The following is a 13,745-nucleotide window of genomic DNA, read 5'->3' as shown; positions in this document are numbered from 1 at the left end:
ACGTGTAGCGTTCATGACTGCTGCTCTAAGATGAGCTGAATGTACGCGGTGCCTTCTTTCGGAGGGGTGCAGGCATGCACTGGCCTCTAGACTCATCATGTTGTCCAGAGAGGTGGGGAAGTTGAAAACGGCCCCCGCCCAGGGCGCTGGATTCCACATTTTCAGGGGAAGAAGGTCAGCGTGGCGCCCTCCTCTCTCTCTACCTTCACACTCCTGGGTGCTAGTCCCTGAATACTTTGGGCCAGTGGAGATAAATTGGCATGCTTGCCTCTCTTTCCCTGGTGTCTCAGATGGTAAAGAATTCACCTGCAATGCAGGAGAGACCCAAGTTAAATCTCTGGTTTGGGAAGATCCCCTGGAGAAGGGAATGGCAACCTACTCCAGGATTCTTGCCTGGGAAATCCCAAGAACAGAGGATCCTGGTGGGCTACAGTTTGTGGGGTCACAGAGAGTCAGACATGACTGAGTGACTTAACACTTTCAACACTTGCCTCTCTTTACTAAAAGAGCAGAAAGGCTATTAATTAAAAATATGAAAATAAAAATCCTATTAAAAGCTACTAACCCTAGAAACATACTTGGAAAGGAAGCATTTAGTGAAAGAATAAAAATTATTTGCAATAAAGAGAGACCACAGGTTTTGGACACATGCTTTTTTATTAGTATAGATATCTTAGACAATACTGCAATTTCCAGAGGAGTTCCACATTATTACATCAACAGTGAGTTTCTGAGAGAGGCAAAACGGAGCACCATAGTATACGAATAGAAAGACCATGCTTGATTGAGGACAACAGAAGTCACTAAGGGTGCACGACTTATCGGACAAGCTCTCAGGCCTCGTCCTCGCCCTCCTCCTCCTCGAACTCGCCCTGCTCGTCGGCCGTGGCGTCCTGGTACTGCTGGTACTCGGACACCAGGTCGTTCATGTTGCTCTCGGCCTCGGTGAACTCCATCTCGTCCATGCCCTCGCCCGTGTACCAGTGCAGGAAGGCCTTGCGCCGGAACATGGCCGTGAACTGCTCCGAGATGCGCTTGAACAGCTCCTGGATGGCCGTGCTGTTGCCGATGAAGGTGGCCGACATCTTCAGGCCGCGGGGCGGGATGTCGCACACGGCCGTCTTCACGTTGTTGGGGATCCACTCCACGAAGTAGCTGCTGTTCTTGTTCTGCACGTTGAGCATCTGCTCGTCCACCTCCTTCATGGACATGCGGCCCCGGAAGATGGCGGCCACGGTCAGGTAGCGGCCGTGGCGCGGGTCGCAGGCGGCCATCATGTTCTTGGAGTCGAACATCTGCTGGGTCAGCTCGGGCACCGTCAGCGCCCGGTACTGCTGGCTGCCCCGGCTGGTGAGCGGCGCGAAGCCGGGCATGAAGAAGTGCAGGCGCGGGAAGGGCACCATGTTCACGGCCAGCTTGCGCAGGTCGGCGTTGAGCTGGCCCGGGAAGCGCAGGCAGGTGGTGACCCCGCTCATGGTGGCCGACACCAGGTGGTTGAGGTCCCCGTAGGTGGGGGTGGTCAGTTTCAGGGTGCGGAAGCAGATGTCATACAGCGCCTCGTTGTCGATCGAGTAGGTCTCGTCCGTGTTCTCCACCAGCTGGTGCACGGACAGGGTGGCGTTGTAGGGCTCGACCACCGTGTCGGACACCTTGGGCGAGGGCATGACGCTGAAGGTGTTCATGATGCGGTCGGGGTACTCCTCGCGGATCTTACTAATGAGAAGGGTCCCCATCCCAGACCCCGTGCCGCCCCCCAGCGAGTGCGTCAGCTGGAAGCCCTGCAGACAGTCACAGCTCTCAGACTCCTTCCTGACCACGTCCAGGACCGAGTCCACCAGCTCGGCGCCCTCCGTGTAGTGGCCCTTGGCCCAGTTGTTCCCAGCACCGCTCTGGCCTGCCAGAGGGAGAGGACAGTATCAGACACGAACACTTTAGTAAGGAATTCCAAATTCTGCCTTCCTGACTCTGGACTAGTTTTACAGATGAAAGATCCTTCTTTTTCAGAAAGACCTTCTACCTACAGAAAAGTTTTCTATGTATCAGTGACCCTCAGAAACACTGAAGATCTAATACAACAAAAGATTTAGCTCATATGACGTTATTAAGAAGATAGTTTAACAAAACCCAACTGGTTTAAAACTAAGAACCTTCTATAAATTCTTATTGATAAATCAACTGCTATGAGCCAGCAGGGCAGAGGCGCCCGTGATCAGAGGGCCGGCTCAGCTTCTGCTCACAAACTGCACCTTTGGCATCGGCTTCTTGAAGGGGTGGCCTGTTGTCACAGGTCCTCTGAAATGACCAGTGGCCTGTGAACTGCTGCTGGAAGTTTTCCTTTGCTCTTTGCTCTCTGCCCCCTCACCATGAGCTGCTCTGCAGGGGGAGGGCTGCGGCAGCCTCTGCAGGCTGACCCTGGCCTTTGAGCTGCGTGGACAGGGGCCAGAGGGCTGACAGTCCAGGGACAGTGAGGCCGGGACTCGGGGCATCTATGGACACACAACCTCCCCCCAGGCACTCAGCAGTGATCCCCACGGGGTGAGGAAGAAGGGGACCCACTGAGCCAGGGCCCACCATCACCCCTACGTACCAAACACAAAGTTGTCAGGCCTGAAGATCTGGCCGAAGGGTCCAGACCTGACGGAGTCCATGGTGCCCGGCTCCAGGTCCACCAGGATGGCCCGAGGCACATACTTGTTACCTGCGGGGACAGAGCAGGACTCAGACCTGGTGTTGGCAGAGCAATCAGACAACGCCTGGCTCTCCTCCGGGCAGAGCTCACCCCAGAAAATTCCAGCAAGAGGCAAAGAGGAGATTAGAGGAGGTTTCTGCTCTACAAAGGGAGGTGAGCGCCTGCCTGGTTGTGACCCATGTGCAGGGGACTTCAGGGGCTCTGAGGGTACTTCTGAGCAGCTGACATTTAAATAAATGCATGCAGGAAGCCTTTCTTTGTCGTGTGTGTGTTCCTGCTACACTGGGGCTGCCAGAGAACGGAAAACAAGGAGAGGGGGCCGAACGCGCCGCAGTCATCACCAGCTGCCTCGTTGTAGTACACGTTGATTCTCTCCAGCTGCAAGTCACTGTCTCCATGGTAACTGCCAGTGGGGTCGATGCCATGCTCATCGCTGATGACTTCCCAAAACTGGAAACAGAGAAAGAAGCGTGTGATGGTCTGGCATCCTAGGTGTCAGCACGATGGCCCTTCCCTTCCCCTCCTGTCCTTGGAACAGCAGCACTGTGGTCAGACAGGCAGGGAGCCGCAGACAGGCCCGCAGCTGCCGGCCTGTTCTCAGGCAGCTTCTGCGGAGGGGCTCGGTGATGCGCAGAGCATCAGCCATGTCAGGGAGACAGACTGGGAATCGGGGAGGGGCCCTGGAGGGGAGGGGAGCACAGCTGCGGATGCTCGGGAGGCTGGGCCCCCAGGCAGGGCTGAGCGTCAGCATCCCAGCGGATGGACGGGTCCTGGCAGGATCCAGGACAGGTGGACCCCGCCCTGCGGCAGCCTGCAGGGATCGCCGCGTGCTGGCGCAAACCCGACCCGGCCCTCCAAGCAGCGCCGCGTCAGGCGGCGCCACGCAGGGCTCCCGGGTCACTGACTGCAGAGGCGGAATGGGGGGGCGAGGGGTAGGGTGCAGCGTGCGTCTGCGGCAGGAAAGGCGGGGGGCGGGGGGGCAATATGGCGGTTGTGAAAGAGACCACGTCCTTGTGCGTGCGCCCGCCCACACCCGGGCGCCCGGCCCGCGGGGCCTCGCCCACTGCGGCGGCTCGGCCCGGGGCGGCCACCTGCCGCCGCGCGCACGGCAGTCAGGCTCCGGCGTGACCCGCCACCCCGTCTGGATGGTGCACCCCGTCTGTCGGAACCCCGAGAACCCTCCAGAGCATCTGTCACCCAATGACACTGCAGATTTTTCATTCGCCCTGCACACAATATACGGAAAATATATTCGGCAGGAGGCCACGGGATTATCACGACCAAAGCCCCCACCAAAATCTCAGAGGCTAATCCACCTGGGAGGTACCAACCGCGTCCCTCACAATGGCGGGGTCGGGGAAATTTCAAAGGCGCCGTGATTAAAGACCCACAGCTGCGTGGCCCCAGCATCTTTGCGGGCTGTGAGGCGCCCGGCGCCGCCCCGCGCCCGCGCTCCTCCCGGAGGTCAGCTCCCTCCCCGGTCCCGCTGCGGCCCCAGCGTGCACCCTGCGGACCCGCCGCCCCCCCCCGCCGCCTCCTTGGTCTTCTCCCTGGGGCCCCGCCGCACCCCTCCGTCCCTCCGGGACCCCCGCCCTCGCGCCCCGCCAGCCCCTCCCCGGGGGTCAGCTCCCTCCCCGCTCCCTCTCCGGCCCCAGCGCGCACCGTGGGGACCCGCCGCCCCCTCTCCGTCTCTCCAGGGTTCCCACCCGCCGCCCCCTCTCCGTCCCTCCGGGACCCCCGCCCTCGCCCCCGCCAGCCCCTCCCCGGGGGTCAGCTCCCTCCTCGGTCCCTCTCCGGCCCCAGCACGCACCCTGGGGACCCGCCGCCCCCTCTCGGTCCCTCCGGGACCCCCGCCCTCGCCCCCGCCGCCTCCCGGCCCCGCGCGCCGCGCCCACCTTGGCGCCGATCTGGTTGCCGCACTGGCCCGCCTGGATGTGCACGATCTCGCGCATGGTGCCGGCTGCGGAGCGGGTGGAGGCGCGGGCCTGGACGGATCGCGGACCGGCGGACTCGGCGCAGACCCCGCCGCCGCCCGGGCCGCGCCTTTTAAGGCGGGGGCCCCGCCCCGCTGACGTCACGGCGGGGGCGGTGCGGGGACTGCGGCACCGCGAGGGGGAGCCGGGGCGCGGCGCGAGGTGCGGGCGCCGGTGCGGGGCCCGGGGAGCGCTTCCCGTCTCCGGGGCCTGTCCCGGCCATCGGCCCCCGGCTCTTTCTTCCCGGGGTGGGGATCGCGCGGCTGTAAACGCCGGGAGGGGTGCAGGGCGGGCGGAGTGGGGGTCCCCGGCCGCTGGGGGGGCCCTTCCGCCCCCGTGAGGAAGGTGCTCGGTTGGGGAGGAACTAGGAAAAGTCACTGGGCGCTGGCTGTCCCCAGCAAGGCCGCTCAATGTGGAAAATTCCGTGTGTGCGTGTGTGTGTCCCCATGGCCTCCTTATGGAGCTCGACAGCGCAGAATTCTGCGTGTGTGTCTGTGTGTGTGTGTGTGTGTGCCTGTGTGTGTGTCCCCATGGCCTCCTTATGGAGCTTGATGTGTGTGTGTGTGTCTGCCTGTGTGTGTGTCCCCATGGCCTCCTTATGGAGCTCGACAGCGCAGAATTCTGTGTGTGTGTGTCTGTGTATGTGTGTGTGTGTGTCTGTGTGTGTGTGTGTCCCCATGGCCTCCTTATGGAGCTCGACAGAGCAGAATTCTGTGTGTGTGTGTCTGTGTGTGTGTGTGTCTGCCTGTGTGTGTGTCCCCATGGCCTCCTTATGGAGCTCGACTTGTGTGTCTGTGTGTGTGTCTGTGTGTGTGTGTGTCCCCATGGCCTCCTTATGGAGCTCGACACGTGTGTGTGTCTCTGTGTGTGTCCCCATCGCCTCCTTATGGAGTTCGATGGCCAGTGTGTGTGTGTAGTGCGTGTGCCTTCCACGCGTTGTCACCTCGTCCCCGTGCCCCTTATGGACGTGGACGTCCTGCTCCAGGTCAGCAGCCACGTGTGGCCACTGAGCCCTGGGAGTCTGCGTTGAGACGTGCTTTGAGGTAGATACTCATCCGGTTCCGTGGACTCAGGAAGTTAAAATAATGGAAGAGATTCCATTACTAATTTTGTATATTGATTACTAACCAATATAATATCTCGGATATATTTTTGAAATTAATTTCACTTGTTTCTGTTTTCTTAAATGACCGCTATACTCATAGTGACTACTGAAAATTTTAAATTACCTACATGGCTCACAATGTATTTCTACAGTTCTGGAATAAACATTATTACCATTCCAAGTTAACAGCTTCAAAAATGAGGCTCATAGTTGACCAGCCACAAAGCTTGTAAGTGAAGGCCTAGAGCTTCCTTCACAAAGAAAAAGGGCAGGGGAGTTTTAAAGGCTTGGCCGGGATGAGGTTAAGACCCAGCCTTCATCATCCCTAGGGACCGTCCTGAACTGGGGGCCAGGGCAGCAGAGACCAGGGGCTGCTGTTTCCCAGGATGTCTCTTTTCTTCTCTGAGGCCAGTTTCTCCAGCTTTAAAGTGATAATTGCAGGTGCCCTGCAGCCAGCTTTGTGAGTAGGAAATGAGAGGCTCTATATGAAAGCAGGTCGAGTTTATGGAGCAAAAATGTCCCTGTAAAACCCAAGGTGATGCTGTCGTTACAAACATTAAGCCCATTTGCCATGTTAATGGTGGGCAAAGTCATGGCTCTGTCACCCCTGCTCCAGGAATCCAATCCTCGGGGGCCCTCCCTGCCCAGGCAAGTACCTGGTGCCCCCTCCCGGAGGAGCGCCCACCATTCAGCTCCTCCAGCTGGTGCTGCACCCACGTGCCAAGGACGTGGCCTCCACCTTCTCACCACCGCTGCCCCCAGCTTCCATGCCCTGGGCTCTTCACGACCAGCTGGACTCTTCCAGAACCTGTGCAGGGGACACGCCTGCTCCACGTAACTTCTGTGATCGCACGGTTCACAGAGGGTTTCTGGAGATGACTGCCTCTTGGCTCTTGTTGTTTCATTCAAGGTGGGGGATTGGGAGCCAAGCAGATGAGACCTAGAAGGGGTGGTACTGGGTAACAGGTGGGCATCTCCTGCGAGGGGCGGGGTCCACTCTCCTGCATCCTAGTCAGGCAGTGAAGCGGGTCATCTGAGTGCTCAGCCCCCTGTACTGAACCCTGGAAACTGGCTTCGTTACATTGTGAAGATAAGAGAGGGTGTCTGGGGACAGAGAGTGACAGCGCTGGTTCCCGCAGGCCCAGGCCGCGGGCGTCCCTGGCAGCAAAGGCCGTCTCCTCCGCACCCAGCGTGCCCCCGGCCCGCCTGTCTCAGCCCCACCCGTGTCTGAGCCAGGCAGTCAGAGACGCACACGGGCAGAAAGGACGCCTGCCCGACCCCAGGTGACTCATCCAGGGACTCCGTGCCAGCCGTGGTGTGTGGACACGACACCCACGCAGGCTGCAGGAGGAAGTGGGGCCCGCCGAGCCTCCCCCTGCCAGGACGGGCTTTGACGAGGCCTGGGGAGAAGGTGGCTTCTCCCCGTGTCCCCCTGTGTTAGAGAAGAAGGGTTCCTCCGGGCCTGGGCAGGGCGATGGGGCGGGGAGCCGACCTCCCCCCGCCCCAAGTCGGTTCCTGTCTTGGGCTGATGTTACCGGTGTTTGAGCAGCCCCCACCCCTAGTCCCCACCCCTAAGGCCCTTCAGGTGACAAGACAAAACTCAGGCAGGAGAGGGAATTCCCTGCGCAAGGCTGGGCGTGCGTCTTCCTAAAGGCTCTGCCTTCCCCTCCCGCTCCGCCTCCCTGCGAGACTTTCAGAGGACCTGCGCTGGAGTCCCTGGTCCTGTGACGGGCGGCCGCTGCCCTTGGCGGGTGCATCAGTAAGGGACAGACGTGGTCCAGGGGAAATGTGTGTCGAGCATCAGTTTCCTCTGTAGAATAACGAGAACCCGAGAACCATCCAAGCAGGAGAATGGTATCAATTATTCTGGAACAGTCTCTCTCATCCTCTTTGTGACCTCAAAGAAGTCCTAGGAGACAGGCTCCTCAACCTCTCTTTCCCCTGAAACATCTGAAACAGCCCTGTCTGCCCCTTTATACACACATATTCAGGTTTTTAATAAAAGTGTCTCTTTATGAAGATGGAGGAATTTTGCTTAAAGCATTTGAAGTGCGACTGCCTAAAACATAAAGAACCCCATAAATGAACCCCAATTTGAAGATAGTCAGCTCAACTGAAGTTTATACATTTTTGCACAATAATAGTTTGGAGTAGGTATATAATAATGTTTTTCAACTACTTTCTGGAATGTTTCATGTCCTGGTATGAATTATTTTTACTAGAACTGTCAATCTGGACATTTATTAACTGAAAAAAATATATAGTATACTGTGTGTGTAGTATGCATACACACGTATGTTATTGTGGTAAGGATGTCTTTCATATACGCATATTTTCTGAGTATCAAATTGAAAAGTTTATAAAATACTAAAGGACAGAAGTATGTCTTCCCAGTTTCCTCTAGTTCTATTTTTGATGTTTGATGTTTTCCTTTTTCCTCTCTTTCATGGGTTATTTAGATGTTTTTGTTTGTTTTAATCATGGTTTCAATCATTTTTGCCTTGGACATTAAGAATGAAAAACACTGTTATTTTTATAGTATGATTTAAATGAGACATAATCCCACAATGATCAAACATAGGTTATCTTCTCCCAACTGCTACCATTTTCCCTGTAACCTAGCATCCCTGGATCATACTAAGTTCTCTGAACAAACTCTGCTTCCCATGGCCAAGGCTGTTCACATGACTGGGCTGAATGTCCCCCCACTCAGCCCACCCCCACATTCCCTGAGGCATTAACAGCACAGGCCCTGGATGGTTGGAGTAGGTGCGAATCCTGACTCTGCCACTTGCTAGCTGTGTGACCTAGGGCAAGTTACCTAACCTCTCTGTTCCTCAGTTGTATCATCTGTAAAGTGGGGATAAGTGTTACATCAGCTGTTGAAGTTGGCATTGCTGTTCCCTTCTTCCAGGGAGCTCTTCCCCGTAAGTCGGGGCTCAGTGCCAGTGCCCCGTGTCCATGATGCCCCCTCCTCTGTGCCTTGTAGCACACTGTCACACCTCCACGCCGCCATCCTGGCCCCAAGTCCACGAGGCTGTCCACAGCCAGGAAGGGGCTGTGGGAATGGGGAGCCGCAGAACTCCTAAGTGAGCTGACGCCCCACTGGATGCTCTTCCCCCCAACCCCTGAGGGTCTGGGGGTCAGTTGAGGTCCCAGCACCGTGCAGGACGGTTCTGAGCCTGAGCACCCCGAGGGCAGGGCACAGACTGGCCTGGAGGCTGGGACCCAAGAGCGCTGTTCCCCCGCTTCCCAGCTTCCTGGCCCCTCACACCTGTCTTCCGAATGCAGGCTTTCTCGCGCCGAAATCTGCGCTGCCTGAGACTTGGGGTGAGGCCAGCTGTGCTGATGACCACGGGGCCAAGCCGGGCACGGAAAGGGTGCTGGTCACTTTCTCGGAAGTGCCAGAGCTCAGGGTTCGCTCTGTTTCACTTCCAGGGCCAACGTGGAAAGATGGCCATCGGCGTTCCCGTCCCCTCTCTGAGGAAGCCGGGAGTTCCCGCGGAGCCTGGGACTCAGTCTTCTGCTGCAAGCGTGCAGGGCAGAGGCGGGGCGAGTGGGCGCAGGCATCCAGCCAGCTGCCCGGGTCCGCTTCCCCACCACCGCCCTCTGCCCTCCGGGGGCTCCCTGGCTCGCCAGCGCCCCCTCCCCACTGCCAGGGTTCTCACCTGTGACAGAGCAACCCCCCCGCTATCCCCCCACCCGTGGTCTGCACAGCTTTCTCTAGAATAGTCTCTGCAGTGGGAGCAACAGCCACCTACCACCCAACTTGTAAAATCCACCAGGGAAGATGTGACTGAAATATGAAGCCCCTTTTTAACTATAAAAATCACATTGAGGTACATTTTAAAGTGTTTATTGGACCTTTGAGCATTCGAGTTATGGAAGAACCTGACCTGCCCTCCTGATGCAGCAGGCAGTGTGTCCATCTGTCTCACAACCTGAAGGTCTTAAGTTCTGGGAAAATGCATGTCCCAGGACCGCGTCAGCTGTGCAGCCAGGAGTCTTCAGAGAAGCCCCAGATCATCTCCTGTTCACAGTTCCCATCTTTGCTGACTAAGTCCCAGACATACTTGATCTGATCGTGAAGGAATATTTCTACTTGTTTATAGTCAGTTTTTATCTATGCCTGATTGCCATATGCTACAAAAATAGTGATGGGTATCATTTCAAATACAGGGTGGATTACTTTTGTTAAATTTATTGTTCAGTTATACAGATTTTGTTGCACACTCACAGGCTGATGCTGTGTACCTTGCTGCCAGGGTTCTCTTGTTTTTCTTACCTAGAAGAAATAGCTGTTAGGTCCACTCTTTTATCAGCAAGGCCAGTTTGCCACTGGGCCCTGTAAGCATAGCCCTCGCTAGTTTTCAGGACCTAAGAAAATGAGGGGTAGGGCTGACAACTCCAAACTATGAAAAGAAACCTGCAATAGTACAATTAATACATGTTTAATTAAATTAAACCTACATCATTATTAGCCTTGCTGATAAAAGAGTGGACCTAACAGATATTTCTGCTAGTTCAGAAAAACAAGAGAACCCTGGCAGCAAGGTAACACAGCATCAGCCTGTGAGTGTGCGACAAAATCTGTATAACTGAACAATAAATTTAACAAAAGTAATCAAATGCAGCTAGCATTTATATCATAACACAAATTATAATGAAGTAAACATTTTACAAGATAGAGATTTAAATCTTTTTGATGTGATGTGAGTGGTTCCTCCAGAAGCAGGAGTATCTTCTATCCAGAAAACTCTTAAATGGCTTCGCCCATCCCTCACAATCAGTATCACTGTCTGGATACAAAGAAATAATTTAAACTTTTTCGGTAACGAGAAGGGAGGAGGAGGTTAAAGAAGATGGGGACGGGTAGGAAAGGGGTGGCCGGAGGGAGATTTAACAGAGCCCTGACTTCTGAAAGGGAGGGCGGGAGGCACACGTGTGCACGCGGCCACGGAGGAAGCCGGAGGTCTTGCAGCAGTCCTCTCCCTGCGCTGGCCAGCAGGGGGCGGCTGGCCGAGGCCCGCCTGGTTGCTGAGTGTTAGGGAAGGAGACGGAATCGCAGGACAGGCAGCCAGCGGCGTCTGCGTGCTGGGCGTCCAGTCAGGTCTCTGTTAACTCAAGGGGTGCGTGTATACCGTGCAGATTCTCAGGTGACTCTTAAGACTGGGTAGTTTTATAAGTCACACGGCATTTGGGTCCCCGGAGATGCCCGGGCCGAGGTCAGAGGAATAAAGCGAGGGTAGGGTGCAGGCCGAGGCTGGCCCCGCAAGTCAGCCGCTGGCCCACTGGAGACGATGCCAGCACGGGCCCAGACCTGCTGTCCAGCCTCAGCGCCGGGCCAGGAGGACAGTTTGGGAAAGCAGGACCAGGAAGCTCAGGGCGAGCTTGAGCGGGGCCTCCCCCTGCGGGGCTGCTGCTCCCAGTCCAGCCTTTGGGAGACAGAAATTTCCATCCCGACTTCCTGCACTTGCAGACTTAAACCGCTGCGTCGGAGCCAGTCGAGGGAAGTTGCAAGGGTGACTCAGCTTCCTTTTTCACTTTTCCCACCTCTTGGGACTCTTCCACCAACTTGAGCACACAGTCCCCACCGCTCATGAAAATCGGGGCCCAGGAGATCTCTCAATACCAATGAAGGGAGGCCTCACTCTGATGAGCGAGTGGGTTAACTCTTCCAAGCACGATCCCAGAGAGGCACCGACCCCTGTGGTCACAGGGATCTGAAGACCCAACACGCACAGTGAACGGCGCCCCTACACTGGCCTGCCTTGGCCCCATGCGGGACTCCCAACAAGAAGCCACGGAGCCTGTCCCGAATGGACTGAGGCCCAGAGACACGAAGACCACAAAGACTTGCCCAAAGCCACACAGCAGATAAACAGAAAACTACCTCCTCGGAGCACAGGTCCAGGTGTCGGAACCAGAGCGTCCAGAGACCACGTCTGCTCACTCCCCAGCTGCCCGTTGGTGGCAGGCAGAACGCTAAGGCCCAAGGGTCACCGGCCCGGACTGCACACAGCTGTTCCCAGTTGTTCAATCAGGCCCTAATGTCCGTGCAGCGTGAAGGGACTCTGCAAGTGTCATTAAGGGCCCAAAACAGTTCCCCTTGAAATCAGGAGATCACCTGATTATAGGATTTTAGCAAGGGTGGGCCTTCCCTAGTCACGGGAGCCCTCTAAGGAGGGAGTTTTCTCCAGCTGGTGGCAGAAGCCTTCCTTGGAGACCCTCTCCCGGCTGCCGTGCTGGGGGTCTCGTGGCGAGGTCGGCAGGCACCTCCAGGAGCTCAGAATGGCCTCCGGCCAATGGGGACCTCAGAGCCAGGACTGCGGGGAACCGGGCGCTGACGACCTCCTGGGGGGCCCCGAGGGCCCTGAGCTGCAGATGGAGCGGCTGGGATGGTCAGCTGTGCCCAGCCCCGGGCAGGGGGCCTGCCGTGCCCTGCTCGATGCCGTGAGCGTGTCACGGAGGCCACGCCTCTGGGCTGGGGGCCGCGTGCCACACGCTCTGTGGTAGAAGAGAACACACTGCCTCCCCCGGGCCTGAGGCGAGGATTTTGTTAATGTTTAATTACAATGTGCTCTTTTAAATGTTTGGTTTATTTATTGAAGTGTCGCTGATTTACATGTTGTTTCAGGTGTGCAGCAGGTGTTTTCCGTAGTGGCCGCACCGATTTACACTCCCGTGAACAGTGAACGAGAGTCCCTTTCTCCACAGCCTCTCCGGCCTCTCCGGCATTTCTGATTTGTAGACTCTTTGATGATGCCATTCTGGCCGCTGAGAGGTGAGACCTCTTGCATTTTTCTAATAACTAGTGATGTTAAGCATCTTTTCATGTGCCTGTTGGTCATCCGTATATCTTCTTTGGAGAAATGTCTGTTTAGGTTTTCTGCCCATTTTTTGATCGAGTTGTATTTTTTGCTGTTTGTTTTTTTGATGTTGAGCTATATGAGAGATTATATATTTTGGAAATTAACTCCTTATTGATTACATTATTTGCATATATTTTCTTCCAGGCTGTAGATTGTCTTTTCCTTTTGTTTATGGTCTCCTTTGCTGTGAAAAAGCTTTTAAGTTTGATTAGGTCCCATTTGCTTGTTTTTGCTTTATTTCTATTGCCTTGGGAGACCTAAGAAAATATTTCCACAATTTATGTCAGAGAGTGTTTTGCCTGAGTTCTCCTCTAGGAGTTATATGGTGTCCCGTCTTACATTTGAGCCTTTAAGCCATTTTGAGTTTACTTGGCGAATGATGTGAGGGTTTGTGCTGACTTCATTGATTTACATGCGGTTGCCCAGCTTTCCCAGCACCACTTGCTGAAGAGACTGTCCTTTCTCCATCGTATATTCTTTCCTCTTTTGTCGGAGGTTAACTGACTGTAGGAGATTGGATTTATTTCTGGGCCTGTGACAAGGATTTGAGTGGAAGTTTGTTGGGGGCTGATCCCAGGAAGCAGAGCCGGGCAGTGGGGCCTGAGCGGGGAAGGAAGGAAGCTGAGTTCCTCCCGGGGTCTGAGAGCCCCTCACCCAGGCTGCCCCCGATCCCAAGTTGGGGAAAGTGGCTCAGTCGTGTCCGACTCTTTGAGACCCCATGGACTATGCAGTCCATGGAATTCTCCAGGCCAGAATACTGGAGTGGGTAGCCTTTCCCTTCTCCAGGGGATCTTCCCGACCCAGGAATCGAACCCAGGTCTCCTACATTGCAGGCGGATTCTTTACCAGCTGAGCCACAAGGGAAAGCCAAGAATACTGGAGTGGGTAGCCTATCCCTTCTCTAGCAGATCTTCCCCACCCAGGAATCTAACCAGGGTCTCCTGCACTGCAGGCAGATTCTTTACCAACTGAGCTATGAGAGAAGCCTGAGTTGGGGAAACTGGGTTCCTTAGTCCCAGCGCGTCCTTGGCTGGTCTTCCTTGCAGAGGGGTGTGTGAGGGGATCTGGGAGGGACGGTGTCAGCTGCAGGGATGCTCGTTAGGGCT

General features: G+C 55.9%; 1 protein-coding gene across 8 annotated transcripts; it reads right to left on the bottom strand.

The window, feature by feature from the left end:
• Positions 1 to 638: 638 nt before the first annotated feature.
• Positions 639 to 4,711, bottom strand: LOC145518577 (tubulin beta-2A chain). Of its 8 annotated transcripts, none has more exons than XM_081523326.1 (5): positions 4,585 to 4,711; positions 3,031 to 3,139; positions 2,588 to 2,698; positions 1,286 to 1,894; positions 639 to 940 (listed from the first exon to the last, which is right to left on the bottom strand). In XM_081523326.1, the coding sequence occupies exons 1-5, from the start codon at positions 4,639 to 4,641 to the stop codon at positions 834 to 836; spliced, it is 993 nt and encodes a 330-aa protein (XP_081379452.1). In that variant the 5' UTR covers positions 4,642 to 4,711; the 3' UTR covers positions 639 to 833. The 8 variants fall into 8 exon arrangements, with proteins under 8 accessions (XP_081379452.1, XP_081379450.1, XP_081379445.1 ...); XM_081523324.1 differs by having other exon boundaries at positions 639 to 1,525; positions 1,772 to 1,894; XM_081523319.1 differs by having other exon boundaries at positions 639 to 1,796; positions 1,869 to 1,894.
• Positions 4,712 to 13,745: the final 9,034 nt, after the last annotated feature.

Source organism: Giraffa tippelskirchi, chromosome 8 (assembly GCF_054371585.1).
Source record: "Giraffa tippelskirchi isolate mGirTip1 chromosome 8, T2T-mGirTip1v1.2.pri, whole genome shotgun sequence".
Lineage (NCBI taxonomy): Eukaryota > Metazoa > Chordata > Mammalia > Artiodactyla > Giraffidae > Giraffa > Giraffa tippelskirchi.
Note: the sequence above shows the minus strand (reverse complement) of the source record. Positions and strands in the feature narration are given on the sequence as shown.